Source organism: Camelus ferus, chromosome 27 (genome assembly GCF_009834535.1).
Source record: "Camelus ferus isolate YT-003-E chromosome 27, BCGSAC_Cfer_1.0, whole genome shotgun sequence".
In the NCBI taxonomy this organism is placed as follows: domain Eukaryota; kingdom Metazoa; phylum Chordata; class Mammalia; order Artiodactyla; family Camelidae; genus Camelus; species Camelus ferus.
The window spans coordinates 1,998,829-2,015,236 of NC_045722.1; the positions used below are offsets into that span (position 1 = coordinate 1,998,829).

The 16,408-nt window shown below is 42.7% G+C and overlaps 2 protein-coding genes across 3 annotated transcripts in view; both read left to right on the forward strand.

Moving 5' to 3' along the window:
* Positions 1–3,052: 3,052 nt before the first annotated feature.
* Positions 3,053–3,814, forward strand: LOC116660155 (translation initiation factor IF-2-like; the record flags this gene model as incomplete). The annotated part of the gene is made up of 1 exon (XM_032468853.1): positions 3,053–3,814. A coding segment is annotated over one exon (741 nt), but the record flags the coding sequence as incomplete, so codon positions are not given.
* Positions 3,740–16,408, forward strand: part of LRRC49 (leucine rich repeat containing 49) — a 129,388-nt gene continuing 116,719 nt past the window's right edge. The window contains exons 1-6 of one of the 2 annotated variants that reach the window (XM_014557004.2): positions 3,740–4,040; positions 4,692–4,748; positions 6,949–7,036; positions 11,216–11,413; positions 11,750–11,852; positions 15,137–15,340. In XM_014557004.2, coding sequence (XP_014412490.2) covers positions 3,882–4,040; positions 4,692–4,748; positions 6,949–7,036; positions 11,216–11,413; positions 11,750–11,852; positions 15,137–15,340 — 809 coding nt within the window. In that variant the 5' untranslated portion in view covers positions 3,740–3,881. The remainder of the gene's footprint in view (positions 4,041–4,691; positions 4,749–6,948; positions 7,037–11,215; positions 11,414–11,749; positions 11,853–15,136; positions 15,341–16,408) is intronic. The other variant, XM_006182010.3, reaches the window with a different exon arrangement.

The following is a 16,408-nucleotide window of genomic DNA, read 5'->3' on the forward strand; positions in this document are numbered from 1 at the left end:
CAACTTCATATTTTGGTATATTTTTTATCTTTTTCTATGTATTTTTAAAATTGGGATCATATATTTTATAATCTTGTTTTCCTCTTTAATACATCATGTTTCTATGTTATTAAATATTCTACCTATAACTTTTATCGCTGCAATCTATTGTACAGATATACTATAATTTATTAAAATAATCCATTATTAGAAATATTTGAACATAAATCTTTTGTGTACATATATGATTACTTTTTCATATTAAAAGTTTAAGAAGCAGAATTTTCAGATATGTATTAATCAACCGGAACATGAATCAAAAGAAAATATTTATGGTTGCCACGGGGGCGGGGGGCGGGAGGCGGGAAGGGACAGACTGGGAGTTCAAAATTTGTAGATACTGACAGGCATATGTAGAACAAATAAACAAGATTATACGGTATAGCACAGGGAAATATATACAAGATCTTGTGGTAGCTCACAGCGAAAAAAAAATGTGACAATGGATATATGTATGTTCATGTATAACTGAAAAACTCCACACTGGAATTTGACACAACATTGTAAAATGACTATAACTCAATAAAAAAAGTTTAAAAAAAAAAGAAAGATATTTAGAATGAGGCAGAGAAAGACAAAAGGATGAAAAATATAGAAAAGACAATGAGAGATATAGTGGATAAGATGAAAAAGCATATGTGATATTAACTGTATTCCCAAAGGAAAAGAGAGAGAAAATGGGACAGAAGCAATATTTGAACAAATGACTTTTCTATGGCCAGTTTTTGATAATTTAATGATTTAAGACTTGTGCACTTCCCTGTATATTTGCTGTATTTGAATTGAAGCTTAAAAAAAAGTTGAATTAGAAAAGCAAGTATGCAAAATTCACAGTTAAGGAGTGACAATGATCGTAGTCATATGAAGCAGAATATCAGTGTATGGTGCCCCTGAGAACCCCCTTTCTTCCTTGGAGGTGGCCCCAAATCATTCTACAAGATCCCAAAGATATTATTTATCTACTTATAGCACCAAGCACTCAAACAGCGTCTACAACAGCTCCTCAATAAATGCTGTAGAACGACTGGGAACTTCCTGTTTAGTCAGTTGGTCCTGGAATTGGAAAGAAAAACAGCGAGCATGGGAAGGAGGGAGAGGTGGCACAAGGAAACTTTCCTAGTGATGCTGTTGGGGTTCTCAGTTCAGTTCTGGCTAAAAATTTATTGCTACACACTCTAAACTTTTTAAACTTTATATACTTTTAAAGTACTATTATTAAAACCTACAGTTTCCTAGTAACTCAGCATGTGTATTAATGTTATCTGGATTGTCAGAAATGTTGGCTGAAAATATTTGCTAATTGGAAAATGGAGCTGGGATCTGTTCTAGATTTCTCACTAGTTAGCCTTTGTTGCATTATAAAATCTTTGATTGTTTCATTATCCTGGCTTTTATTCTCCCAGTTCTTGATTAGATGGTAGAATTATGAGGGGAAAAAATGGTGTAAGGGTGTATGAGGCACATGTTTAATATTTAGATGGATATATATGGGCTTGGGTACAGGTTGGCTAGGTAATGATGCTGGATAAATGGTTGAAGGAAAGGGCGGATGTCTTGACGGGTGTATAGCCTGTTGAGAAGGGAAACTGGCAGAGCACTGAAAATTCTAAAACACTACAAAAATTTGTTCTCATAGTCACACAATCATTCCACAAACAATTATTAATTCCTTAAATTTGCAAAATATTGTTCTAGGTACTGGCAATACAAGAATGAACAAATCAGATAAGATCCCTGCTGTCATAGAGTGTATGTTCTAACGTGAGGACAAACATTAAGCTAACGACACAATTATTTCATGAAGACTGCGACCAGGGCAACTGAAGTATACGTGCTAGTGAAGTGTATGAAAAATGAGAGTATCTAATTAGTGGGCCAAAAGGGAAGGATGTTTGAGCTGATTTTTATAAAGTAAAAGGACTAACTTGATGGTGATGGGGAATGGGAGAGGCGTAAGTCCAGGGTACCCCATGAAACAACTGCAAAGAGGCTTGTTGGTGGCAAAGAACATAGTATGTTAAAAAAACTGAAAAGATCAGCATGACAGGTACCTGTGAGCAACCAGGGCTGTGGGCTTGGATAGGACTGGTGTGGTAGGCAGGGCAAAAAAGCATTCAGGGACTTAGACACTGTGTTAATAATTTTGTTCTCCATCCTAATAATTGGAGGATGCTAGTAAAGGGTCTTAAGCACCCGCCCCAAAGGAAGGAGCGGGCTGGTACCGCACAGAATTTCTGTCTGGCAATCAGACCTAAAGCAAAGATTACAGGCTTGTGAAGAAATTAACCACCCAGATTGGCTTCCTTGTGCATAAACTGAGTTTGGACTAGATGAGAACTTAAGATTCCTTCAGCTCTAACTCTTAAATTCTATGAATACCTCTGTATATTCAAAGCCAAAATATCAGTAACAGATAACTTGACTTCTTGGTGAACTCTTCCTATCTCTGAAAATGAACACCTTTTGGATCCTATTAAGAGTCACAGTTTCATCTACGTCATGGTGTTAGGGCTGAAGTTTGACTCACAGAAGGCTAAGAAGTGTTTTTTAAGATGGGAAGCGGGGAAGAAGACCTTAGTGACCAGATGCCGAGACAGCGTAATCAGTGCTTCGGGGCACTAGGAAGGCAGGCAGAGCTGGGCCCGGGCAGCACTGGGATGATTTAGTTTAAAGGCAGCCAGTCCAGAAGAAGCGGAGGAGTGGGAAGGGGCTGCTGTTCACCAGCAAGCTCCATCTTCACCATTGGCTCCGCATCCCAGTTCCCCCACCACTTTGACCGTATAATTGCTAATTCCTCAAGTTTATGTAATATGCTATGCAGAAACAGTTTCAAGCACTCGATTCCTTGAGACTTGCTCAAATTAAACCATTTCCATTTAAAAACTCAGGAGCGGAGAATGCAGGCGACTCCACAGTCTGAAGGACAAGAGTGTGTGTTTTGGGGAGAAGCAGGTAGAAGGAACTTAATTCCAAAGCACTAGGGCTAGACAGGCTCTCGGAGGTGACTGACTGAACAGAAACCTTGGAGGTGCGGGGCCTTTTCCAGGACGACACCAAGTGGAGGAGCCTAGCCACGGACCCGGGGTCCTCCCACGACCCTCGGTGGACTCCTGGGGGTCCCTCCGCCTGGCCGGGAGGAGGGTGCTGGAGGGTGGCCGGGCGGCCCGGGCTGTCTGACTCCTCTCCACGCTTAGGCGCTGCGGGGACAGCCGGTGCAGGGGGGCACGGCCCCGCCACGCGCCTCAGGATCACCGAAGAGACGTCCGAACAGGCGGGAGCGGCGTGGTCGGAGAAGAGGAAGGAGCCGTCACTGTCCCCGGACCGGTCGGCGCGGCGGCCCCACTGCAGCCGCACGGCCCGGGCCGCGGCGAAGCGGGACGGCGACCTCGCGGGCGGACGCGGGGGCGGGCGGAGGAGCCGGGGCCGCGCCCCCCGCACACCTGCGCGCCCCCGTCCCGCACCTGCCGCCGCGCACCGCGCTCGCCCGTCCCCGACCCCCCGGCCCCCACCCCGGGCCGCACCGCACCGAGGGCGCCCGGCCTTCGGAGGCTCCCCCCCCGCCGCCTCTCCCGCAGTCCTCCCGCGAGCAGGCGGCCCCGGCAGCGGGATACGAATTCCGCGCGGCGGCGCTGAGGCGGGCCGGAAGTGGCGGCGGTCGCGGCGCCGAGGCGGCGGCCTCCCCGCGTCCCACCCTCCTCCCCGCACCCCCGCTCCGCGCTCTCGGGGCCGGGAACACGGGCCGCGGAGGCGCTGACGTACCAGCCCTCCAGGCACAGCCGAGGCTCTAACGGGCGCGCCGGCCGGGGACTCAGCGGAGGACCGGGCCGGAAGTGGTCGTTTCCATGGTAACCCCGAGCGGTTGCTCGGGAGACGACCCCGTTCGGTCTCTGACCCTCCGCGGGAGCGGCGCTTCTGAGGCAGATGCAGCCGGTCTTCTCGGACGGTCTCCTGCCATGATTCCCGGGAAATACCGCTCCGTTTCTGGTCGGGCTGCGAGCAACGTAGGTTGGGTCCCCTGCTTCCCCCTCCTCCCCTGGTCGGCGTCCGTTCCGCCGCGGCCTCGCCCCAGGTGATGGGCCGTGCTCCCCGGCCCTGGGCGCCGGGCTCCGCGGCTATTGTCTGCCCGAGGCTGGAGGCGGGGGCTGGACCGGGCACTTGGAGGGTCCTCGCGCGTGTGCCGGGTCTTCGGAGCCCCGGTCAGCGTCCGGGCTTCCCAGAAGGTGGAGCTGCTCTGCTGTGAACGGCTGAGGTTCATTTAAATTCTTTTCATCAGCCAATTCCTCTTTTTTTTTTTTTTAAATTAAGAAAATAATTTATTATTAACAGACACCCCTATCTCCTTCACCTGTCTCACTGACATGTTTATTCAGAACTGAAATGGCAGTTGTCAGAAGCCTGAAGTGCTAAGTTGAGGGTTAAATCGCTGCAGACATTTTGGAAAATAAATCACAGTGACACCTTTTAATTCATATTTGTGATTTTATTGTTTTCAGCAAATCCCCAGAGCATGATCATTTACCAAAAAATGAGCGTTCTGTTTTATTCTAATTTTTTGGTTGTATCCTTTTCTGTACTATTTTGAGGAGGAGAGCGTGAGAGTGTGTCTGTGTAAGTTAAGAGCATATTTTTATGGTTTAATTTTTACATTGTAGGTGAACTGTGGGCTTCATCTGGTTATTCAAACATCATCGCTTCCTGAAAAAAACAAAGTAAGATTTAAGCTGATTTGTATTTAAATTGAAGATAAATTGTTTTATATTCTGCACAAATAGCATGATTTAAAGGGTAGAGCCTATGCTGAAAGTTTTAAGTATATTTACTTTGGTCTCCAGTCTAAAGCTAATTTCTTATTGTCTGCCTCCATAAAGCCAACTACTCATCACCAAAGAAGAGAGGGCAGGGGATGGGGCCAGTGAGGGGTATAGAATTAAGCCGTACAAACTAGTATGTATAAAACCGGTAGCCGAGAAGGATGTATTGTACAACCATTACCTTATAATAACTTTTAATGGAGTATAATCTGTAAAAATACTGAATCACAATGTTGTACACCTGAAACTAACATAATATTGTAAATCAACTCTATATCAATTTAAAAAATCAAACAAAACAAAACCAAAAAACACCTCTTTTGAAAACTGAATCTTATTAATTATGAGAGGTAAGTTTTATTTGTTTGTTTTTTACATTTAAACATTTCTTAAATCAGGATCCTTCTTAAAACTTATGGCACATCATAGTTTAATTGGGAAAGCTTTTTCTTTCCTAGTAATGGACAAAATGATAGCATGTCTTACTACTGATGGAATCTTATAATAGAAAAAATGTGGTAATTTGGGGGCACACATCTAACATTCCAGAAAAAATTGATTAGCAGTGGAAATATATTAGACTTACTGCCATTTAGAAGTTAAGTTTTGAACATGAGATTCTTTTTCCCAAACAATTTGCTCATATTATCCTTGGCATTTCCCTGATTTTTGGCTTTTGATTTGATTTTTGAGACACGTTTTTCTTTCCCTCCCGTCTCACCTCCACACTCAGATATACTCATCCACTTCCCACACGACTGTGTCTCAAGACACAACACTATTTTTCCTTCTTTGATCGAGTTGGAACCTCCGACCAGCACAATTCAGGTATTTCCTAAAATGTTGTTAAATAGGTGGCACTGGAGAAACTCTTAAAGTGAAGGTTAGTCTACAGATAACCACAGGAGGATAAAGAGGAGTGCCACAGGATGGATGGAAGGACACCATTAGTCATGGAGGGAGCGGTTGATTCTGTATCTGAAAATAAACACTTGAGAAATGGACCATTTGATCATTTTGAATACATAGTAGTTAGCTAGATTAATTGAAAATATTCTTTACTATAATTGGACATGATGGAGTCCCTCCAAAGCTTTGCTGATTGATTTCACTGGACAAATCCTGTTCTACTCTTATACATTATGTGCTTCTAGGAACTGTGTGCCTCATCCAGCTTCTTCCCAAACCATTCATTTCCTTATATGGGGACTTATATCCTGAGAATTTACCTTTAGTTCATATAATTCATAAGGATATAATACAAATGCTATTATAATTTTTAGTATGGGTGAATCAGAAGCATCAAAATTGTTTTAAGATACGTGTTTAGGGTTTTGTGGGGTTTTTTTGTAGCTAATCATAAGAGGTCATTCATTTTGTTTTTTCAGTCCTCCTATCAAATAATTTAAAATAAATTTAGAGAAAACCCATCTTCGAAGGTTTGAATCGAAGGTTTGAATACAATTTTATTATGTTATAACTGGACTCTTAAAGAAATTCTAGTGATAAAAGCGTTGTGATTTTTTTCAACAGAATTTAGTTTCTAATGTATTTTTTTGCCTTGGCTTTTGAAAAAATGACTTTTTAAAATCATTGAATTGTGGTGAGGGTATGGAGGAATTGGAAATGCCTCAGACTGGAGCATGGTTTCATCTGACCTCATGAATTTCACTCTGATTTGTGTGTGTGTGTGTGTGTGGTAAAATACACATAACATAAAATTTTTCATTTTAGTCATTTTAAATTGTACAGATCAGTGGTATTAAATATATCCATTCACAATGTTGTGGAACCATCACTACTGTCTAGTCCCAGAAGGGAGTCCCAGTACCCACTGAGCAGTAGCTCCTCGTTCCATCTTCCCCACCCTCCTGGAAGCCACAAATCTGCCTTCTGTCTCTGTAGATTTTCCTGTCCTCAGTATTTCATAAATGGAATCATACAATATGTGACATCTTGTGTCTGGCTTTTTTCACTTAGCACAATGTTTTTGAGGTTCATCTATGTTATATATCAATTATTGTATGTCATTTTATAGTTACATTCACTATTGTTAAATCTTCTCCAAATTTTTTTTCTTAAATAATTTTTTTTTTAGGTTGAATTCAAGCTAAATAAAGAAACACCATCATTCCCTGGTCGACTCTTACAACATGACCTTGAAAGAAACTACTCAAGTAGGCAAGGTATTTTCAGAGAATAGAGATCAGATTTGCTTTATCTTCTCTAAGTAATATTGTTTAGTAATGTTGAATTTCTAGATCCAAATAGACTTGAATTAAAAAGGGTGTCATTCATTGGTTACCAAATTGGTTGGGCATTTGTTTAAATGAGAGTTGATTTTATATATACAACATAGTAGGTTAATTCTAATATAGAAAAAGCTGTTGTATTTTAGTTTGGGGTGGGCTGTGCACAGGGAGAATGGGAAGGAATCTTCTAAATGATGTCTTAGAACTAGGAGAAATGGCTAATTGGTAAAAGTAAGCGCATAGGAACACAGATCTCTAGGAAATAAGGAAACAGTGGAAAGAATGGAAAGTCAGGAGTAGAAAAGAAGCAGGCTCTTTCCCTTCCTAGTGCGTCTAGTTATGGATATTTTATAGCAGAGGCCTTAAACTTCTGTGCATCTCCTGAGATCTCACTAGAAATGCAGATTCCTCGTGCTTCCTTCCTTTGTCCTCTTCCCCATTCTGACTTTGTAGGTCTGGGGTGGAATTTGGAAACATGCCTTTCAGCGTCTCAAGTGATTCTGATGGATGTCGTTTGTGGACCATCCTTTGACAAACAGCCTCATCTGATCTGGTTATATTTTTGACATGTATTTTTTAATTCAAGGGGGAGTTGTCTTTAGCGCATTAGAGTTATTACTTGGTTGCTGACAAGCCTCAGCTGTCTGTAATGTGCCAGTGTTGAGCACTGCAGGACCCTCCCGTACAGCACTGTCCCCGTCTCCCAGGAGCCTGTGTGAGAGGGCCAGTCAGTACCGGCCTCTCCAGATTCTTCACCTTGTGACTGCGTGAACGGATACAGTTTTGAATATTGTACTTGTTTTCTTTTGTTTTGTTACTTCTGGACTTTCCTCTTGGGCCCATCTAATCTGACATGACTTCTCTCTTTCCTGTACCCTACACTCTGGTCTTGGTTAGTTGCTGGACATGATATCGGCCTAGTTGCTGTCCACGGTGCAGATACATTGGTCTTGCCTTCTTTCGTTCTGTTGATGGTGTACTGTGTTCCAGACACTGTGTTAGGCACCGAGTTATAGAAGTGAACCTGAAAATTCTCAAGTAGGATATTTTATGTTTGCATTGTGAATGTCCTTCACACTTTTGATAATAAACCTTAAATTGGTTTTCTAAATCATGAGTCAAATGTAAATACTTTTCCCAAGGTATTCTTGAGTTCGAGGAGGAAGTCATTAGATTTGTGGATGTCTAGTTAGGTAAATTTATTTAAGTTGTAAAATATTACTAGATACTTGCTAATGAGGAAACAGTATGGAGGCACTGAGTTTTGTGAACCTGAGAGATGAATAAAGTCATGTACATAAATAACAACCCATAAAATACGAATTAATTGTTTAGGGAACAGTAAGCCTATTTTTTTTCATTAAAAGAGTTTGTTCAAAATCATTCTCTGACACTTGTCCCTGGTTCCCTTGTGTCTCCTTCACAGTTCCAGGCAGTTTCCGGCAGTGAGGGCCACACAGTGTGTAGCTGGCTTTGACTTTTGCCCTCACTGTTCTTCCTCCAAAGGCATAAAACTTTGGAAAAACAATAAGCAGCACTTTATCAGGAGAAGCTGGGAACCTCCATCTAATAAACTGCATCCTGATCCCCAATTACTGTAGCTAATTTCACCTCATTTCTCATTTTTTTCTATTTTTCAGAATTAATTGAGCATATAGAATAGCCTGTCACCATAAAACACCCAGTGGCGCTCTCAGTCCAAAGTAAAGAAACTGTGTTTTATGGTTAGGCTGCTTAGTGTGAAACTTGGCGTGTGATTTCTTTAGGTTTTTAAGATTCATGTTTAAAGTGAACCCCTGAATCTCTGAGATTTTGTAAGAGCCAGGGACTCCTATATAGTAAAATTTTAGTTAACCAGACATTAACTGATTAAATCTCTTAATTAAGAATTCAAAAATATGTGTATGGAAAAAAAAATGTGTATGGAGAGGAAGAGGCAGTGTTTGACTCTTAAGATCATAGTAAATGTTGGTAAACCCAGAATCAGGATTTTGTTTACCAAAACAATCCCTAGAAAGGTAAGGCTGAGTGAACACATATATGACCATGTTCTGTATCATCCAGCCAGTCAGCCACCCACCTGTCCATCCCCCTGCCCATCTGTTCATCCATCTTTCCATCCATCTACTCACCCATTTATCCATCCATCCATCCATGTACATAGGGTCCAGTGCAGTGAAGATTCTTACTAAATACAGACCGTTGTATTATGCCTCTAAACACTTTGAGATCCTAATTATGAAAGAATTAACTCTAGCATTTTTATACTAAAATGCAAGAATTTCTCACTTTCTTCTTTTTTTTGGCAGAAATAATATATACAAAATAGATTTCTGATTAACTGTTAATAAGTTGGAAAATCAGTTAATTTCCTGACTGCCTACTGAATTTAGGTTCTAATGTAGGAGGAGCTCCATTTCTCAAGGAGCTTTTGAATCTAACTGGGAAGACAAGGGCTACATAGCTGGTAAATTAAACAGTGACACAGGAAGTCGACAATCACAGGACATTTTCAGTTAAGACTTTGCCACGTAGCAGTGCAGTTTGTGTGTGGGGTGAAAATACGTGTATCTACGTGGGTGTTTATATATCTACAGAAACATACGGATGTTTCAGCTGCAGATCACTCTGCTGCCTAGCCATTTACAGGACCTTGTTTGTGCGTTTTAAGGCCTTTATATCTAATCATTCTCATCTCCTGCTAGTTATAGTAAGATGTGTGCCTTATTGAGCATGACAGTAAGCTCATCGTAAGAATGGTGATTATGACTTCAGTGTATAATCAGAGTTGAAAAGTGTGAGGATGAAATTCCTTTATTCACTGAGTGTAAGTGAAATTTACTCTTTGATTATTGCCTCTACATCCCAAGTCTTATGAAGTTTAAATCTGCCGCCTAAATTGCAGAATGCCTCAGTTTAGGAAGCTTTAATGAATAATTTTAAAAAACCTAACTCTGATGCTAACTAGAGAAATCTATACAGTTTGGGAGTTTTTCCTTTATCATCTTTAGCTGACTAGTTAATCCTTAATCAATGACCCCTTACACTAGTTTTTGTGTTTTAACCATCTAGTTTTTGATTTCTAAATCAGCCTACAGAATCATGGTTGCTTGGGTGTCTTGCCAGCAGCAACCGGTCATGTCACAAGATCAGTTCATTTATGAACACGATGTCACATCCTGAATGCTTGTACATGGAACATCATTATTGGTATTGTGATATTTCATGATTTTTGTAAAACTAGGTTGTGAGCATTGACTATGTTGTGCAAGAACCTAGATGTGTGATACTTTGGATTGTATTTTGCACCCCTGGAGAAGCTAGCAGGTGCCATGGCTTTACAGCTCTTTAATGTGACATGTATGGAACTTGACTTTCAGATGGCCTCCCAGAGAGTATGTTAACTTCCTAGGTTTGGGTTCATCTTTTTGCCTTATTGGTCAGTTTAAGCAGCAGAATTCTGTGGTACCTTACGTTCTGTGCTACTGTTCATCACTGCTCAACATCAGTTACTGCTTTCAGGAAAGTTTCTCTTTGTAGAAGGAAATAGAGTCTATTTCCTCTGGTGTTCAAACTGGCAGCTTTGACCCATTGCTCAAGTCTTACTTCATCTCTGGAACTTCCCAGCATGTCTTATTAACCATTCTGCATTATTCTAGATCTTTAGATGTATCTTAATATCCACCTCCCCTCAAACCCATTTGTAACCGTCTTCTTTAAGTGAAAAGTAACCAGACAAATTTAAGTGTGAATATATAAGTAGCTCTTATTTTTAATTCTGCATTTTGTACATGTTGTTCTATACAGATTATTAATTTCATTTGTGTTGCCCACTAGATTGAAAGCTACTTAATGGCAGGGACCGTATCTAACCAACATCCTGTAAACCTCATAGAGGTGTCACATACCTCGTGGACTCTGACTGCAAGTGTGTAAGATTAATCGCCATCCACTTTGATCTCTGCAGATGTTCTCTACTAGTAGCAGTTGAACATACGAAAAGAAGGGATGGTGCTAGGCTTACATTTGCTGTCCCAAACTACTGTCGCTGTATTTCCTGTAGCAACACCGTGTATTGTGTAGCTTTGTGATACATTTTTTGATATTTTGAAGGAGATGGAAGAGTAATAAGCCCTTCACCTCGTAATAAATCATCCTGCATCTCGTCCACAACAAACGGGACAGAACCGTGTGGGCTGGAAATGAAAACTACCACGAGCTCCTTACCAGCATTTGGAGATTCTTCCATTCAGACACCTTCAAAGTCCAGAATCCGGCAGGGCTGTCATAGTGCTGGCCCCAATGTATCTGGTAATGAGGGATGATCATCTCGACCACAAGAGAGTTAAAGTTTAGCATTAGGAGTGTTGTAAAGGGCTAAAGATAGCACTGCAGTCGTTCTGCACTTTCAGCCCGTCTGTGAGGCAAGGGGACATTATGTGGTATCCACAGGGCACACAGTTTTGGTTTGAGGAGGAAAGAAACAAGCTCAAGTTTAGTAACATTTAAAATGCAGAGAGCTATGGAAGCTGTATTTTCTAGAAAGGATATTAGTAGGTGCCAGGGTTCTCCAAATATAAGGTGACTGTAGTTTCAAGATTTTAAAGGTCTTTCTTAATCAAATAATTTGTGTATCATTTCCAACAGGTGATCATATTAACTTGGTGAGCTCATCAATGCCATCCTTCCCCATTCTCCAGCGTTCTTCTGAGGAGAAAATTCTGTACTCAGACAGGCTGACCCTAGAAAGGTGAGGACAACTTACTGTATTTGCTGACTAGATAATGTACAGACATGGTACAGGACCTGAAAGCTACACAAATCTCTCCCTCGTCTTGTTTTCCAGCTGTCCGTTCTCCTTCCTTTTCAAATTTGCCCTCTCACGGTTACGTGGAGACATTTAAATCTATGTAGTAATGTAAGAGAGCCTGAGTGTGCTCTGAAAGAGCACTGCAGCAGTTCTAAAACACGACATCGATAGAAATGGGCTTAGAAACCAACTTCAAATTATGGCCCTCACACGGGCTTGTGGGTCCCATCCACTTGAGTTCCCGGTTAGCTTGTTGGCCTCACCGCCTCCTGACCTCTCCTTCACTCACCTGCTACGGCTGTACCTACCTCCCTGCGGCTCCTGGGAAACACCAAGCATGCTTAGACCGCAGGGCTTCTGCATTTGCTGTTCCCTCTGCCTGGAATGCTGTTCCTTCACCTACATGTAGGCTCACTATCTTGCCTCCTTCAGGTCTTTACTCACATGTCATCACCTCAGGGGTAGCCTTCCCTGGCTACTCTCCCCAAAGCTGTAGCTCCTCCAACCCTGACAGTCCCCAGCCCCCTTCTCTGCTTTCTTTTTCTTCTTAGCGCTTACCGCCCTCTAACATATGACATATTTCACTTATGAAGTTTGTGGTTTGTCTCATACTGGAACATAAGCCCCACAGAACCAGGAGTTCTGTTCAATTCTGTGTCCCCAGCAGCCAGAACAGAGCCTGGGACAGAATAACCTGGAACACTGTAGAATGGGTCAGCACACTGAGCGCCCGCTGCCCTCCTAGGTCTGGAAAAGACCCCGCGCCGGAGCGGCGGGGAGGCTTGGGCCGTGGCCCCGTGGCCAGCACAGAAGCTGTTTGCCCCGTGCCCTGTCGCTTGGAGCCGTCCCTGACAGCAGGTGGTTAAGCAGGCTTCCCAGCAGCGCACCTGACGCAGCTCTCGGGGACGGGGACCGTGTGTGTCTGCAGGAGGGAGGGGCTCCGTGGGGGCGTGGCCTGCTGTCTGGTGGGCACGGTGACCCCTGAGGGCAGTCACTGTTGTGCCATCTTTGCAGTGCTGTTGGTTTTTGAGATTCTAATGCTGTCTAATTCAGCTTTCATCACATCATTTTAATGTTTTGAGGGATTTTGTGGTCATTTTTATCTCAGTCTTTATAAGTCCAGCCAAGAGTACCTGAGCCCCTCAGTTCGATGCTTCTGATGCTAACGGGAGCCGTCACATAACAACTCAGGCTCTTGTGTTGTTGCTTCGTGCGTCAGGCAGTTGTGAAGATGGTCCTTGGGCCTCGGGGTGAAGAAGCAAACTTTGATCCGGCGGAGACTTGCTTACCAAGAAAAGCCAGGCTCAGGGAGCTGGCTCAGCTTCGCAGGCGGATTGTGCACTGGCAGGATCACAGAAATGTCAGAAGCTTAGGTAGCATTTGATCTGTACCCGGATGCGCAGTCAGGGAAGCTGGGCCAGCAGCAAGGACTTGGGGATCGTTTGCTGAGAGCCAGTGGGTCACGGCAGTGATTTCCAAGGGCAGGTCTGCCGTGCCGAGCAGCTTCTTAGCCAGGAGGCTGAAGGTCAAGCATAGAACCAGCCCTGAGGAGAAATGCTGGGAAGAGCTAAGCTCTGGCTGTTCTGGGAGTTAGGGTGGGCCTAGAGTCAGAAACAGGCCAACAGCACCGTCCGGCAGACACCTCAGTAACAGGGCAGGAGGTGTGGCGACTCAGGGATCTTGTAGGGCGACAGACTCCCCTGGAGAGCGCTGGGTTTGCTGCTTTCCTGGATGACAGGGACTTACGGGGCTAAGAGGTACATAAGTGAGCCTTGGAGGTGGGACTTGGTCACTCGATTCGGAATCTGAGAATGTGACTTTATTTCCGGCCTCAGGAGCTTGTGTACGAGGAGGGTCAGAGGTTATTCATCTTCCTAGCTCAGTGATGACTGACTCAAGAATTGGGTGAACTAGAAGCTGGGGTATCAGTCAGTATAACTGTGAGAAACAGAGCAAGACTGAAGCAGGAAAAATGAGACAGTATCAACTTTTTGCTAAGCTGATGCAGAAAGGTATACACTTTACAAAAATACTTATAGTTTATTAATTTATAATTTGTAAGACAGAAGTACCAAATATATATTTGAACACAAAAAATGAACTCTAAATACTAAAAGAAATTACCTAATATTTTCATTTCTATTTTAAACCAATTTCTTCAGAGTCTGTATTTTTAAGCAACATTAACATTCAGTTATTTCCTTGTGCTAATCATCCTTCTTCTTTTTATGAGGAGGATTCTGATAACTTCTGCAGTGTTGCTTATGCTTAGAGCACTCTGATTTATTTCCTTTAAAGGGTATATTAACTTGATTTTTACTGAAAGGAGATATTTCTAATAAACCTACCTGTGAGAGTTGTTCACTCTGATTCTTAGAGCCACATTTTCCTTGAAGACTGTTGAAAATCTCCGAGGAGAACCCCTGCTCTCTGGCCATTGTGTTACATCAGTAGAATTCTCCAAGAGCCCTGCACACATTCATTGCACATGTAACACATTCTAACTCTTGCATGATAGAGGCTTACTGTTCTAAATATACCTAAAGGCAAACATTACTCAGTTGGCATCATACCCTGTAGCATTCTAAGTACTCTGCAAAGTCAAAGTTAGTGTTGAACATGTAAACATATACTTAACATCTGAGCTTCTGAGGAAATGTTCGGTTAGGACCGCCTTACGAGTAATGAATCTCAGGATGAAACTGTCTCCATCAGAGTGAGCTGTGGATGGCTGAACTTCAGGCTCTTCCTAAGACACCGCCTGGCTTAAGAGTCTGTGATCCTGTGAGAGATCCTTCTGTGTGTTGCTTTTCCTGGTGGCTGAGTTGCCTGAGCAGCCTTTGTATCAGTGGACTGACGGCAAAGACATTTCTCTGCTGATGTTATATGGTTCTTTGGATCCTCTCAACCTCGGTCTCAGAAGGCAATTACATTGAGTGTTTTCTGATGTTAATTTTATGTGAAATAATTAATATTGGAGATTTTTTAAAAAATACAGTGAGAGCTTAGACTTAATTTTAATAATTACTCTTGCCAAAGTTTGTTGGCTTTTATTTGAGCGATTTACAGTTAGATCTAGGATGCTTAGTTCATGGAGGCAAGACATGGTTCCGTTCATCTTTGTCTGCTCACAGCAGGGGGGCACAAAGATACTACTGTTAAGATTTGTAAGAGGAGGCCGGCTGCCATGTAAGAATCTTATTAACTTCTTCTATGTTTTCTAGGCAAAAGCTGACTGTATGTCCTGTCATCGATGGGGAGGAACACCTTCGCTTGTTGAACTTTCAACACAATTTTATAACTCGGATCCAAAATATTTCTAATCTGCAGAGGCTAATATTCTTGGATTTATATGATAACCAGATTGAAGAAATTAGTGGGCTTTCTACTCTGAGGTCCCTCCGTGTCCTCCTGCTGGGGAAGAACAGGTAATCTTCATAGATGGCTGTTGGCTTGTTGTGCTCAGGGCTGGTGTTGAGTCCTGTGGCTTTTAGATGGCAACTCACAACTGAGTAATACTTAAGAAACTGTTAGGCTAAAATTTTCGAAAGATTATTTGAACGGATTCAGATTCAGTCATAATTTGTTTTATGAGATTCAGCCTGATAATTAGTCAAACCAAATAACATTTATTGAGGGTATATTTTATTATTTCCATTGCTTTCCAGTGCCGTTATCTCACAGGGACAGAACATTGCTTCCCGGTGCCGTGTTGCGTAGGGGCGTGAATAGCGGACCTAATGGCCTCCTGTTTTCTTAGGCTGTGTTTGAAGCACGTGTATTCACCCCAGGCTCACGTGTGGCCTGGTGGGATGCTGTGAGAGGACACGTTGCAAATGGAGGTTCCTGTGATTAAAGTGCCGATTACATTGACCTCCAAATTAGAGAAATGGAGGCTGAGACAGTCTCCATCCATTGTGTGTAATTTTCAGAATGTTAGAAATAAAATTCTCAGGCCAACAGATAGTAATTACAGGCCAAGTCTTAATTAACTCAATAGTGAGGGAACCAGTATGATGATGAAGCTGGTCAAAGGAGGATACGAGGAACTGAGGCTCAGTCAGTGAAAAATGAAGGTGAAGTTATAAAACAGGTCAGTATCCTACAAAGCGGCAGAATCATATCCTCTGGGTTGTCTTTTCTATTAGACAGAAATGAATTACATCCCTACGTGGCATAGATCATTCTGTCTCATCAGTTTTCTGCAGGTTGGCACACAGCTTCGCAGAGTCTGGCTCTCATCAGCTGTAACTGGTCAGATGACCCGAGGTGGGCTCCCTGTCGGTGCTCTGATAAGACACCGAAAGGACACGCAGCCGTCCCTTTGCCGTGCTCCCGGGTTTTGGCCCTCAGCCCTGAGGGCACCCTTCATTCTGCTCTCACGCATCACAGTCTTGCAGGATTGGTTTTTATACCAGGTGGTTTTCACTTGAGTGTTTATATTTTTTTATTTACACCTTCTCAGGTCATTAAACATGCTTTGAGAGTGTCATTTT